General features: G+C 37.3%; 2 protein-coding genes across 7 annotated transcripts in view; one reads left to right on the top strand and one right to left on the bottom strand.

The window, feature by feature from the left end:
• The first annotated feature begins 11 nt into the window (after positions 1 to 11).
• On the top strand, positions 12 to 6,806 carry LOC105040506 (deSI-like protein At4g17486). Its single transcript, XM_010917060.4, has 4 exons — positions 12 to 375; positions 3,218 to 3,505; positions 6,064 to 6,144; positions 6,363 to 6,806. Exons 1-4 carry the CDS (start codon positions 237 to 239, stop codon positions 6,500 to 6,502), a joined length of 648 nt encoding a protein of 215 aa, XP_010915362.1. The 5' UTR covers positions 12 to 236; the 3' UTR covers positions 6,503 to 6,806.
• Positions 6,807 to 6,916: 110 nt separating this feature from the next.
• Positions 6,917 to 13,155, bottom strand: part of LOC105040505 (mitochondrial-processing peptidase subunit alpha) — a 13,635-nt gene continuing 7,396 nt past the window's right edge. The window contains exons 6-9 of one of the 6 annotated variants that reach the window (XM_073254683.1): positions 9,549 to 9,621; positions 9,391 to 9,461; positions 9,248 to 9,297; positions 7,818 to 8,495 (exon numbers count right to left, since the gene is read on the bottom strand). In XM_073254683.1, coding sequence (XP_073110784.1) covers positions 8,465 to 8,495; positions 9,248 to 9,297; positions 9,391 to 9,461; positions 9,549 to 9,621 — 225 coding nt within the window. In that variant the 3' untranslated portion in view covers positions 7,818 to 8,464. Of the gene's footprint in view, positions 7,789 to 7,817; positions 8,496 to 9,079; positions 9,298 to 9,390; positions 9,622 to 13,155 lie in introns of those variants that run through there. The other 5 variants (XR_012140204.1, XM_073254681.1, XM_073254680.1 and 2 more) reach the window with 5 other exon arrangements.

Raw genomic sequence — 13,155 nt, 5'->3', positions numbered from 1 at the left:
GCTGGCTGTCCCTTCTGTCGTTTCGTATTGGCGGCGGGAGGGGCTCCCATCAAACGTGCACCAGCGAGGAGCTCCTCTTTCGATTACCGGGGAGGTGGTTGTCCTGCCCCCTTCCCTTCCGAGGCCAGCCAGCTCTGACGGAGGCGGAGGGGAAATCTCTCCTCTGTTCCCTTCCAGATTCTGGATTTTCCCCCCCACCCCCTCCGGTTCTATCGGCTCTTCTAAGGTGGGCAGCCATGGGGTGCGTATTCTCTTCGAAATCGACTTCTTCGGGCGAGAGAGGGGTTCCGGTGGTGCTGAACGTCTACGATCTAACGCCGTTGAACAACTACATGTACTGGTTTGGCGTGGGAATCTTCCACTCGGGGATAGAAGGTGAGTCGATCCGGCCGCATGGTTGATTTTCTCTCTTCTTTTTCTTTTATTTTCCTATTTTTTGTTTTTCTTGGTTTTTTTTTTGGTGGTTCTGCTAAATGGTTTCTTGACCTGGTTTTTTGTTGGGTTGAGGTTCTCCTGATTGGTGGCTTTCGTGTATTTTTGAAGATGAATCTGATGAAGTTTTTAGTTGGAAGAATATAGAGTAGATTTTGAGGTTGAACTTCAAGTTCACCTTTTTTTTTTTTCCTTTCCTTTCCTTTTTTTTTTTTTTTGTAAACGATGGATTTTGGTCCTTACTTGCTTTTTTGAGGTTTCTTTATTTTTGATTTTATGGTAAACGGTTTCTTGCTCCGGAGTCTTGATGTTTGCTGGAGGTTTTCCCTCTGATTAATGTGTTTCTTGTCTTGCTTGTGTCCTTTTTTTTTTTTTAAGTATAAATGGAGGAAGTGAGACACTTCCCCCAATTTATTAAAGAAATAAAGAGTTCAGAATAAGTACATAAAAGGGAGGAAAGAGAGTGCCCAAAGTGTTTGGGCCGAGCCTGAAATAGAATGAAACAAAGGTGACAAGGAACCCCAAATATCCTATGCTTGGCCACAAGCTTCTTGGAGCAAAGGTGTTCACAAAAACGATAGGATTGAATGGTCTTCTGAAGCGATGAAACCATTCTTTTTGAGGAAGTTTCTGGAGTTTCTTTCATGCCAAATTTGCCAACACAAAGCTTAAAGAAATTGGTCCCATGCTCTCCTAATCAATTTGGTGCAGCTTTAACCTTCAAATAGCACAAATCAGATGGATTGGTTTGATATTAACTTTCAAATTTCACTGTTTCTATATGAAAAAAGAAAATTTTTGCCTTTTCTTGAAAATAAATTGGTTCCTTTTTTTTGTTGAGATAAAATTTTAACTTGGTTGACATTTGTCTCCTGATCAGTGGGCATCTTTCATTTCTTGATAATTCTGGTTAACATTCAATATGGAAGAGTGCAAGTTAGACTGATTATTTTGTGCAATCTAGGAGTTTACCTGATTTAAGTTATAGGTGTTTATGTCAGAGTGGGATTATATGAAAAAAAGATTATCTATTTAGCTGTTATGTTTTTAGTTATAGGGTTTGTTTTGTAGTTTCTCTTTTATAAATTTATTAAATTCTAAGGGCATTACGCGGAAATCGTAATTACATTATTATGTGAAGAAAATGTTGTTGTTATTCCCCTTTTTTTGTTTGTTGTTGAAGATCACTTGATGTTGACTCGTAGAAAAACTTAAAACGGAAAAAATAAAAAGTTGATTGTATGGCATAATGTGGGTTATAAATCATGTTGTTTTCTAATGGGATTGATCTTCTCTGAATGTCCCACTCTAGTTATTTTTTGTTCAGATGTTCTTAAAATGTGTTTCTCTATGTTAAAAGAATGCAACCAAAAAGAAAAAAAGAAAAATAAAAATAAAGTTGTTTTCTGTTTTTTCTTTTAGCAGGGGAAGGCATGTTATTGTTTGGCTATATGGTCTTTGCTTTAGTTGGGGGTAAGGAATTTCTCAAGTCATCATTTTTATGATAAGATCAAACCATTTTTAACCACGGTTTTGTAGCAGAAAAAAACTTTCTAGGTTTTGAAATTAACTACACGGTCTTAGAGCACTTCAAAAACCTTGAGGCATAAGACAAGGTGATTTGCAAACTCTATACTATTCTTTCCAGGAGTAACCTAAACTCACCAAGGTGATGAGTCCTAACAATCTCATCACTGCCGGCCCTGGGGCGGGTCAAAGCGGGCGACCGCCCCAGCCCCTATTTTTTTTTTTTGTCAGGCGCCTGTCTGTACCAGTCGGGGCTCATGGTTTCTGAAATTTAGCAGTTCTTCCTGATAGTGGTGAGGCCCTGGGTACAGTGGTGAGGCCCTGGGTACAGACAGGCCCCAGGCCTAAAAAATATCAGGACCGGCCCTGAATCCCATTCACCTTTTTCGTGAACAAAAGAACAGTTTAAACTTTAAATAGGTGTCATTGAAGATTGTCTAAATATATCTGCAAGCTTGCTCATTCTAGTCCTATATAAGGAATTAAAAAGAAAGAAATTGGAGAGACTTTTAAGCAAGATTCTGAAACACTTCTTATCCTTGTGAAATACTACACACAAGGAAGAAGCCCTTTTCAGGGATTTACCAATGTATGCTAATATTCAGCTTGGTCCTGTACCCTTAAGAAAAATAAAATAGTGTCATGTTTCACATGTACTTTGTATGCAATTTGATGCTAAGAGCATCAAAAGTGTATGCTCTTAATATAACTTGATCAAAGAGCTAAAGTGTGAGCTGAAATTTAAAAGTCTATGCTACTTGTGTAGGTGCTACAAGTGGTTTGTTGTTCATGAATATTTTGGACAACCATTTTTTTGGTGGCAGCAGACCTGCTAAGTGATTTTATTTGCTATTAATTGGTTATAAGAAAAATGCCTCTGTAATACTTGGAAAAGTTTATCTGTGAATCTGGGGTCCATAATTCATAGAGTAGCACCTTCTGCTGTTTTGCTTCTATTCTAGAAGGGATTTGTACCTGGATGCTAGGTAAGTAGTTCCCAAACTGTTACCCAAGAAATGTTTGCTTTGAGTTCCAAACATCCATATGTTTGATCTTTTTTCACTGTGAAATATGTTATTATAAATTTATAATCTTTTTAAATATTTGTTTACATGATTAATGGTGGTAATCAAGCATCCAAGTTTCCTTTTTTTTTTTTTTCTACTGTAGCACACCACATACGATGTTCACTATTTTTTTTTCTTTTTTTTTTTTCTTTTTTTTTTTGGGGGGGGGGGGGCGGGTTGGTATCAAACAGTTCATGGTTTGGAGTATGCATTTGGAGCCCATGACTATCCAATAAGTGGTGTGTTTGAGGTGGAGCCAAAGAACTGTCCTGGATTCAGCTATAGATGTTCTATTTCCTTGGGTCATGTAAATATGCCTCCCTCTGAATTTCGGGCGTTCATAGAGAATATGGCTGCAGATTACCATGGAGACACCTATCATCTCATTTCCAAAAACTGCAATCACTTTACGGATGATGTTAGTTTGAGGTTGACTGGAAGACAGATCCCTGGTTGGGTTAACCGGCTTGCACGACTAGGTAATTTTTTCTTGTTTAAATATCCGTATGGCTTTTTTTCCATTTTTATAACCTATTCCTTATATGTTTTTCAATATTTAATTTTTAGAAGAGTTACACCTTCATGTGCTGACATTCATTGTTTGAGAAGGAACTCATTATGAGATGACTGATTCTTTGTCAAATTGCACAAAAAACAAATAATACATAAAGCAATGCTTTCTATTTGGACAAACATAAAGAACTTCAAGTCAAAAGACTTTTTTTATTTTTTTGGTCATACTTTGATTGTCATTTTCATCCTTTAGTAAGTAACATGCGATGAGCCAGCATATGAGAATCTAAAACATCAATATAGTTCTTAAGTGGATTGTAGTTAGCCACTATTCAGTTACCAATCTTAGTTTATAATTAGAGACCAGAACCTTTTGTTTGTATACTTTAAGAAAATCCTTATACAACTTCCAAAACAGACAAGATAGCAAGAAGATATAAATGAATTCATGTAGCGACTTTAGTAGTATTTCTTTTCTTCCTCATACAAAAGCACAAAGAAACCCCCCGTTATGATTACTATACCATATCAAAAGATGTACCTATAAATGCCGTGTATGAATTATGTGTAAGAAAATTCATGCACAGATGTAGATTAGAATGATCACTAAAGGAAATCAAATAAGCATGCATGGTTTTCAGTATGCATGTGGTGAATATGGACTTTCATCTATCTTCAGGTATAGTTTTCTATAGGTGAAATGGACTGAATAGTCTATGTACAACCACATTATACTATTCATTTTATTCAGGTATTGTTTTCTAAGATACACCGCACCCTTTTTTCTTTCTCATGTTATTTAATAAATTTCAACCAAGTCGGACATACATCTCCAGATGGTCTAGAGCAAGGAAGTAAAATATGGCTTATCATTTCTTCCAATCGTTCACATCAAGAAAACTATCAATGCATGTCCCCCACTCTTTAGACAGTAAATGGAGAACATCCAGAATTGCCAACTGAGTAAAATCTGGGTCTTAATTGTTTCTACCCTCTTCTAAACATATCTTTTCTTTGGGCTCCAAATACTGGCAACTGCAGATGATTACCAGTTCCTAGACCATCTAGTGCTCCTGCTTCTTCAACAAATTGTGTATGACCCAGATGAGTTTTGAAGCTGTTATAGCCTTGATGAATGGAATATGATTTGCATCTCATAGCTGTTTTTCCAGTTACACCAACAATTTTTTATCAAGCAGTTTCAGAAAATGCATCAGAATCTGGCCAATGAATAGATATAATACGTATAACACCCTGTATTGGCATATATTGTTGCGGAAGTGTCCTTTGTTATCCATATTTATAAGACCTCAGAAGAAAGGCTGACAATTCAAACTAAATCTTATGCTCATTCCATCTATATGTTACATGAAATTTGACTGTGGGTCATGGTTAAACCTATTATGAGTTCAAAATGACAATTTTACCTTGCAGCCTTGCCCTCACGTACGTGGCTTAGTATTCATTTTAGTTGTGTAACTTTAACCCCTGTATGTATTTACGCGAAAAAACATAAGGCATATATGCAAATTAAAAAACAAAAAAAAGTTCACTAACTGATGGCTGTGGTGAAACCACCTTTTACACCCACATTAAGTTTGAGAGGATGACTCAGTTTCAAATTCTGTTTAATTTAGTGTTGGAACTAATTGGAATTGTTAATGGTAGAACTGTCTCTCTACAAACATAATAAGTTTGACCATGGCCCAGTGTTAAATTCTGTGTAACTTGGTGCCAGAACTAATTGGAAGAGGGTTTTTATTTAAGTTTCTTGTGTTTATGAACAATGGAAGGTGTTTCCTGCAAGCATGTGACAATGCAGGTGTTATATGCAGAAAACCAAAATCTATTTTTCATCTTTATACTAGTCTTGTCTGATGATTTCTTTCAAGCCAAATATTGGTTTCTGAAATGTTACAAACGTATCAAGTCAGCCTTTCCTGAATATTGATAAAAGACATCCTACAAATTTGACAATAGAGGGTTTTTTTAACCTCTGTCTCTTGCTGAAAAAATAGGAGGGCCTCTTAGCACTACAATATTGGTGCCCAATATTGGTGCCGCAAAATTGGTGTAGCTCTCGAATTGGTGAATTTGATCATATCCCTCTATAACTATTAAAAAAAGAGCTATTAAAAAAAGAGCGGTCTGGGCACAAAGCTCCTGTGATCACAGGGTTTGGGAAGGGTTAAATGTATGCAACTACACCCCTGTATGTGGAAAGGTTGTTTCCACATTTCAAACCCATGTACTCTTGGTTACATTGGAGCAACCTTATTGTTGCGCGATGACTCATGCTCATCCCTTCTCTATAACTATTATATTTTATATATAAGTGATTTTGTTTATGTGATAGCTCAAATGGACCACAATATATAAAACAATTGTCACGTGGATTGTTAATGATGAAGGTGGATTTGCTGAATTTTCATGTTGACTGATTTTACTTTACCCTTTAAATTTAAATAGTAACATATATATACCTAAAGGGAATTTCAGGTTAATGATCTCATCTGGTTTTCAGGTACTCTTTGCAATTGTCTTCTACCTGAAAGCCTCAGATTACCAGATGCTAAACAGATCTCCGAGTACCACGGCTTCTCAGGTTAGTTAAGTAATTTAGTCTTCAATAATGGCTTAATATATTTGAACATTGGTGATCAACTTTAATCGCATTTATTATCAATTTATTATGATATTGTAATTTTATTTTAAAGAAAAATCATGGGCTTACTAATTTTTCCCCCCTAATGCCACTTGAAAAGATAGTGAGATTTGATGCACATGTTCATTACCTTGACTTGTTGTTTTCTATCTACCTAGAAGATGTCTCCGAATCATTTTCATTCATCACGACAACCACACATGATCCTATAGAGAGTGATGATGCAGACCAAGCCAAACATCTTCTCTCACCATCTTCAGACAGGGAGGTGACTTCTGTAAAAGAGCTTTGCAGGTGAAATCTTGATCACCCTTCTGAAACCATCATCCATTTAGTTTCCAGCTTGGAGGCGGCTTTGTGCCATTGTTATTTGTGTTCTTAGGAGGTTAGGTTTTTTTACCCTTTCCGTCCTATACGTCAATTGCATTTGTCTGCTAACATATATTCATGGTGTTTTGGCCTTCTTAGAGTGAATTCTTTTATTATTCGTTTCTGTTTGTTGGTGAAAGTCGAAACAATTTATTTGTAATCAAGGTGAAAACCTTGAAATGATGGTCTAATTGGGAAATGAAACTTCAGGTGTTCAAACTTTGGTTTGTAAATTCGTAGCTTTGATGCTGTATGTCTTATTCTGTTCACCTCATGCATGTCAGCAACTCATCTGCTGCTTTAATAAATTCCATTTGATCTGTGCATGCGTTAACCATTTTGGCAATGTTTAGTTGCAGAAAACTCTGAACTTTCGCAAGACAAATTGATATGAGTTGATTACAGTACATGGACACAACAAATTGTCGCGTTAATCCTTTCTTTTAGAACTTTTATTTTAGTTATAAAGGGACATATTACCACAAGCAATCCTACCTGAGGCTCAAAAAAATTCAGTTTCAGGTAATGCTGCTTATGAGCAAAATCTTGCATCCAAATAGGTAGCTTTGTGTGGCATCAATTCACATTCCGTCTGCAGGAAGGCTGTTCTGTAATTGAGCACAGCTGATGGATTTAAGTGAACGAAGACCTATAGTCCTTTCCATGTCTAACGGAGCGCCTCAAAACATGGGACTTGCTAGAGGCTATTGGCAGATGGATGAGCAAAGCTTGCCATTGAGATTACTTAATTGAAAAAGCTTTATCAGATTAAATAAGCTTCTTAAATAATGCATGCTAAATTGTTTTTGATACGGTAAGGAAGTTGATCTGCCCTGCTAGAGTATCAAAGAATCTGCAGAGAATTTAGTACCACTGACCAATGCAACTTGCAAGTAGCTCTAAAACGAAGCCATTCCATTGACCGTAGGCTGTTCTCCGCTTCCCCTGCTTCACGGTTTGTGATGGGTCACCAAATTGAACTTCCAACGTGAAATAAAGAAAACACGTCTTCCAACAGTTATTGGTCACCAAATTACAGAGCCGAAAGGATTTTTCTTTCAAGCACATTGATTTCTTATTTTCTGCAGCTATATCCATGACCGGCGAGCAGCAGATATGAATATGAGGTTTGCCAGAAAAGACATTTTAAGTCATCGGAGATGAAAAAACTCGTTAACTTTCAGCTGACAGCATCATAGCTGCGGACGTGGACAACTGTGTAAAGAGATGATCCAAGTATTAATCACAACCAAATAGGCAAATAAAGATTCTGCGGGCATTGCTGCATTGAAAACTAACATCGGACTCACCATCTCCCCAGGATGCCATTGTAAGTGGGGAAGAGAGAATCTTTTCAGCAAGGGAACTTATATCTATTAGTGTAACTTCATAAACGGATTTCAGAAAATGATCGGTAGGCTGCATTCAATTCACAAGCTAGTGGAGTCTAAAGTAAAGACAGGAGCTACCTATTGTAAATTCTCATAATCTAGCTGGCCATTTTTATGCACCATTTCAAATTCCAGAACTATGAATTTCAATTACTAACAGGGCTTCCATTTGCCAAAGCAGTTGTAAAGCGCCAAGATGCATAAATCATTCTTACACAGTTACGAATAGCGCTCAACATGTCAGAAACAACAGTTATGATTCAAGTTTCAACTGGAATTTGAGTTGCAAATGATCAGTTGTAGCATAGATATGTGTAGACAGCTATAAGCTGCTTCACCTCCAAATATGGGATTCAAAAGAGGGTTAAAGACAAAATCCTAAGTTCCACCGAGCGAAGATTGGATACATTGACAGGACTGATGCTCGAACTTGATCAGTTGGTTTCCAATTTTCAACTTTTTCTTAGTTCATATTCCACAAGTAATATGGGCATGGGTCCTCATATTCCACAAGTAATATGGGCGTGGGTCCTTCAAGATCATAATAAATCTTGATGTAAATAAATGAATTACACCTTCAATATAGTTTCTCCCACAGTGTAGCAAGAAAATAAAATACAAAATCTAAATTCTAAAACAACATCAGCATTACTCTAATATTTTCATACTAAATAATCAATTTTGCTAAATTTATCATAAATACATATACGGAGGATTTATGGAGCAGTTCTACCAAACATGAGAGAGCATTTATTTGGTGTTGGTTTGTTGCAGTAAATACCTGCCATATTGCTTTTACATTATAATACTTGGGAGTCTTGGACAGGTATTATGTTTCTTTGAGTCAAGGGCCAAGATTGCTTGTAGAGTTTCAGGGTTTGTTAGCTCAACATGCTATGAACTATCTTTTGAAGGATGAAGCAATCAGGAGAGTGGAGACTTTCAGAGAAAAGCTTATCACCATTTTCTAATAACAGAATCCGTTATCTCATATTTTTAAAAAGCACTTTAGCCAAGTATTTTACTCTTTGTCCTCGTATGAATCTCATCTTTCTCCTTTATTAATATTCTTTTTTACTAACTTGGGCAATTGTATACTTAGAATCTGCAGTAGGTTGATGAACAGTGACCACAAATAACCATAAGATATTTACTTCACTAATGAGTTAGGTCTTGCTAACACATTTTCTCCAAAATAAAAAAAGAAAAAGAAAAAGAAAAAACTAGAGCATGTATCAGATTAACATCTTAAATATACTGCATGATGAGGAGCCATGGTGTACCTTTCTCCGTGTGTCAAAATTTGCCATCCAATATCTTTGGATGCTACTACCTGCAAAAGAAAAGCAATAATTACTAAAAAACAGACCAGAAGACAAAAAATGAAACACCTTTGCAAGTCTAGAAATTATAAAAATAAACATACCCATGATTCCAGATTCATTAAAACTGCAGACTTGGTTGACTCTTTATCATGATCTAATTGTACCTGATCAACTGTGAAAAAAAGGAAAGAATCAAAGAATTCACAAAATCTGAATCCAATTGAAAAATAGTCTAATAAGAAACAGAGAAACAGCAAACGTTCTCCAGGAGTCGCAACTGCAAGAAGCTCTCTGCCTGCCAAATCAACAGCTTTAGAAACAAAATCTGAACCCTAATTAAGAGACATGAAATCCTTAGTCATGTTATTACATATATCCAGTGGCTAGGATACAAGACAGTAGAATTTGGTTATATGAAGAACGCATGCATGCACACCAACAAAAGGACTAGATTACAGTTTGTAATCAGGATTTTGCACCCTGAAGAATGAGTACATAAAAACAGATGATAATCCAAACAGAATACATTCAGTGAGCAGTTGTTTCCACAGAAACTCAGAGATATTCGGACAAAAAAAGATGAAATTTGCCTGCTAATATCAATAGAACTGTGTAGTTGAAGCATACCAATGGTATTTATAATCCTACTTTTCTTATTCGTTTATCATGAATTGTAATAAAACTGGTAGATTAAACAAGACCAACAATGTTCGTTATGTGAATCCAGGTTAAGGCTAATTTGGCAAACTTGACAGAGCCCAACTACAATGATACATGTTACAAACCTTGCATAATTTGCTAACCTATATCAGCTCAATTTCTGAACATGTTTGCTCTCTCAGAAGTAGTCCTAAGCAAAACCAACCTGATTTTGAGCAAACATCGACTCAATTCTGGCCCAATGAGCTAAAACAGGCCCAAATTTCTACGCCCAACGAAGAGTGGGGTGAGCCCAAGCTGACTTAGAAATACCTTGACCCAGTTTGGCTGTCATAAAAAATATTTTAAAAAACACATCTATATTATAATATAAAGAACCAACATTATATGCCTTATTTTCCCCAATCTCTGAGCCCTAGATCTAATTTTTTCTGATCCCCCATCACATTCAACTGCACTCTCCTTCCTTGGAATGCCAGCATCCTCTCACACCACACTAGATACCAAACCACCATGCAGCTCCATGATCTTGAGCAAGTCTGTCTGTCCACCCCTTTCCACCCCCCATCTCTCATCAACCTCCAACCACTCACCCATATCTCTTCCCCCCTTTCACTCATTCTCTTACTCAACCCCCATTCACCCCATCCTTCCTCTCTCACTCCCTCGCATCAATGGCTGACATGTCCCATGTTTTCGATAACAGTCACCCCAAGACTATGCTCCACTTCCCTCCTAAGAATCTACAAATGTTAAGGTTGTGATAGACCGGGCCAAGAATGGGCTTAGGCCCAAGAAGTCATAGCTACATCAAGCCTGAGCTCTTAAAAAATAGGGTCAAGATAAGGCTGGGCCAAGTTCAGACCAATAGGCCTTGCCTTGACCATTTCTTACCTAATAGCGAACATGTCCCAGCCCAGCAGGTGCGTAGGTCTTCTTAGATGTGTGAGCTATTTGTGCTATGCTTTTTTTATGGAAAGAGACATATATGTAATAATATTCAATGTAAGATATCTAGATATCTATATTAATTTTGGCACTAATTACTTGATCTACAATTTAAATTTCTCATACAGTTCCCTGACTTTATCATCAATCATGAGCCTCCCATCACTACAATATCATTATGTAATCTAAATATTTCCTAATATCGTCAATTGTGAGAAACCAACTATTTCACCTTTGTATCCATGCCTCAACTATCATTTATATCTATCTGAAGATTTAATGGGTTTGCAATACTGGTTTCAGTAATTATGCCAATACCATGTTGGTATAATATTGGAATGGGTCAGTTCGGCATACTGACACTTCCCCCGATACCAAGTATCAGTTCGGTAACAGAGTGGTATGCATGATACAGGACAGTATGCACTGGTACGATGAATCTTGGAAGTTTTGTTGTTTAGAAGAACCTATCTGACGATCCTAACATTGCTGCCAATCAAGATCTGCTAATGAGATCAACCAAAATGACCATCCATCTATTAGACTCTATGGTTGCATAGAGAATCAAAAAGGTTGTTTTTCACTAGGTATATTAATCAAGGTGTCTAGCCTTCAAGTTTCAATTGTGCGAAGGAAATGACATAAAGGCATCATATATACTGGATGTACCACATAAGCTGCCATATTAGATGATTTCACACAATAACACTATCTGATAAGTGGCAAAATCTGAACAGCACTGCAAAAAGGAGGGTAGATTTCGGCCAAGTTTTTCCAACCACCTTGGATAGAATGAACAATGATACCTCAGCTATGTGAAAAGTATTTTTTTGGTACACTGATGTGAAAATTAATAGTAGTAGATTAGTAGTGCAAATCTGAAGAACAATGTTTAACAAGGATGCTAGATATTCATTACTAGTTTCTCTTTTCATTTGCGAGCTTCATCGCTAGTTTCCAAATGTAACTTGTGCATATAAGATATTTGAAATAACACTTTAATGACTAGCAAGCCAAAGAAACATTAGATTTCACTTGTTACAACACAGTCTACATTAATTGGAGATTGCTAACTATAAGCCAACAGAATACCACTAAAAAATGTCTAACTTTAGGAGTCTTGTTCATGAAATAACCTACTACTTCGATTGCTGTTACTGCAGTGCCGCTAAATTCTTTGGTAATTAGGACAAAAAAATGGAATAAAACTAGGCAAAATAACTGTTCTAACTTGACTAAAATGAATAGCTCTAGCAAACTCTGTGTAACAACCCATATACAAAAAAAAAAAAAAAAAAGGGACGGAAGGAGGACTCCCGAAAGGAGTCTTCTTCTCCGATGAATCCCGATCGGAGAAGAACTCTAGGCCTCTTAGAACTCTAGGATTCCCTATAAATAAGCCTCTCCCTCTCTCAAGACCCTCCACCGGTGATCTTCGAGCCCGATTCCTCTTCTTTTCCTCGTAGGAGCCGCGGCAACCTCTTCCCATGCCCGCCGGAAAATGGAGCCGACGACGCTGCTGAAGCTTGGGGTAAACCCTTATGCTCCTTCCTCTCTTTTTCATGGTTTCGTGCACCCTCTCCGGCCTTCGGGATCGCCGGAAAATCCATAAACAAGGTGACCCTGTTTTGCTCTGTTTGGCCGGGCCATCTTTCCTCTCTTTTCCGACCACCGGTGTCACCGTTTGTGACGTCTCACCCTAGGATAGGATCCTTACCTCTCTACTTGTCGTCCTCGGTAAGCCTTGGCCGCCGGCGACCGGCCAATGGTCGGAATTCATGAAGAAAGGGGATGGATCCCCTGTTTTTCAAAAAAAAAAAAAAAAAAAAAAAAGAGCCGCCGGCCGAACCCCATCGCCGGCCGTGTCGAATCTCCGGCCAGGCCGCCACCCCGTCGGAGCCCGAGCCACCGAGGGGGGGGACCTCACGGTCCTCCCCTGTTTCAGCCAAGGGAGGCCGCGGGAAGAAAAGAAGAAGGAAGAAGAAGAAGAAAAGAAAAGAAAAGAAAAAGGAAAAAGAAAAAGAAAAAGAAAAGAAAAAGGAAAAAGAAAAGAAAAAAAAAAAAGGAAAAAGAGAAAGAGAAAAAAATAAAAAATAAAAATAAAAATAAAATAAAAAAAAGAAGAAGAAGAGAGAAAAATTTTCTCTCCCCTCTTTCTACCTTCTCTCTCCAGTTTCTCTCTCTAGATTCTCTCTCTATTTTCTCTCTCTAGATTTTTCTCTCTTTTTGTGGATTTTATCTCTCTAGAATCTTTCTAC

The sequence above is a fragment of the Elaeis guineensis genome, chromosome 3 (assembly GCF_000442705.2).
Source record: "Elaeis guineensis isolate ETL-2024a chromosome 3, EG11, whole genome shotgun sequence".
Lineage (NCBI taxonomy): Eukaryota > Viridiplantae > Streptophyta > Magnoliopsida > Arecales > Arecaceae > Elaeis > Elaeis guineensis.
This window is presented reverse-complemented; position numbering and strand designations above follow the sequence as displayed.

Bases quoted from the DNA above. Each gene is read 5' to 3' on its own strand.
- LOC105040506 (XM_010917060.4), top strand. From the start codon at position 237: ATGGGGTGCGTATTCTCTTCGAAATCGACTTCTTCGGGCGAGAGAGGG. The intron at 3,506-6,063 runs GTAATTTTTTCT...TCTGGTTTTCAG, and splicing joins TAACCGGCTTGCACGACTAG to GTACTCTTTGCAATTGTCTT. The intron at 6,145-6,362 runs GTTAGTTAAGTA...CTATCTACCTAG, and splicing joins CGAGTACCACGGCTTCTCAG to AAGATGTCTCCGAATCATTT.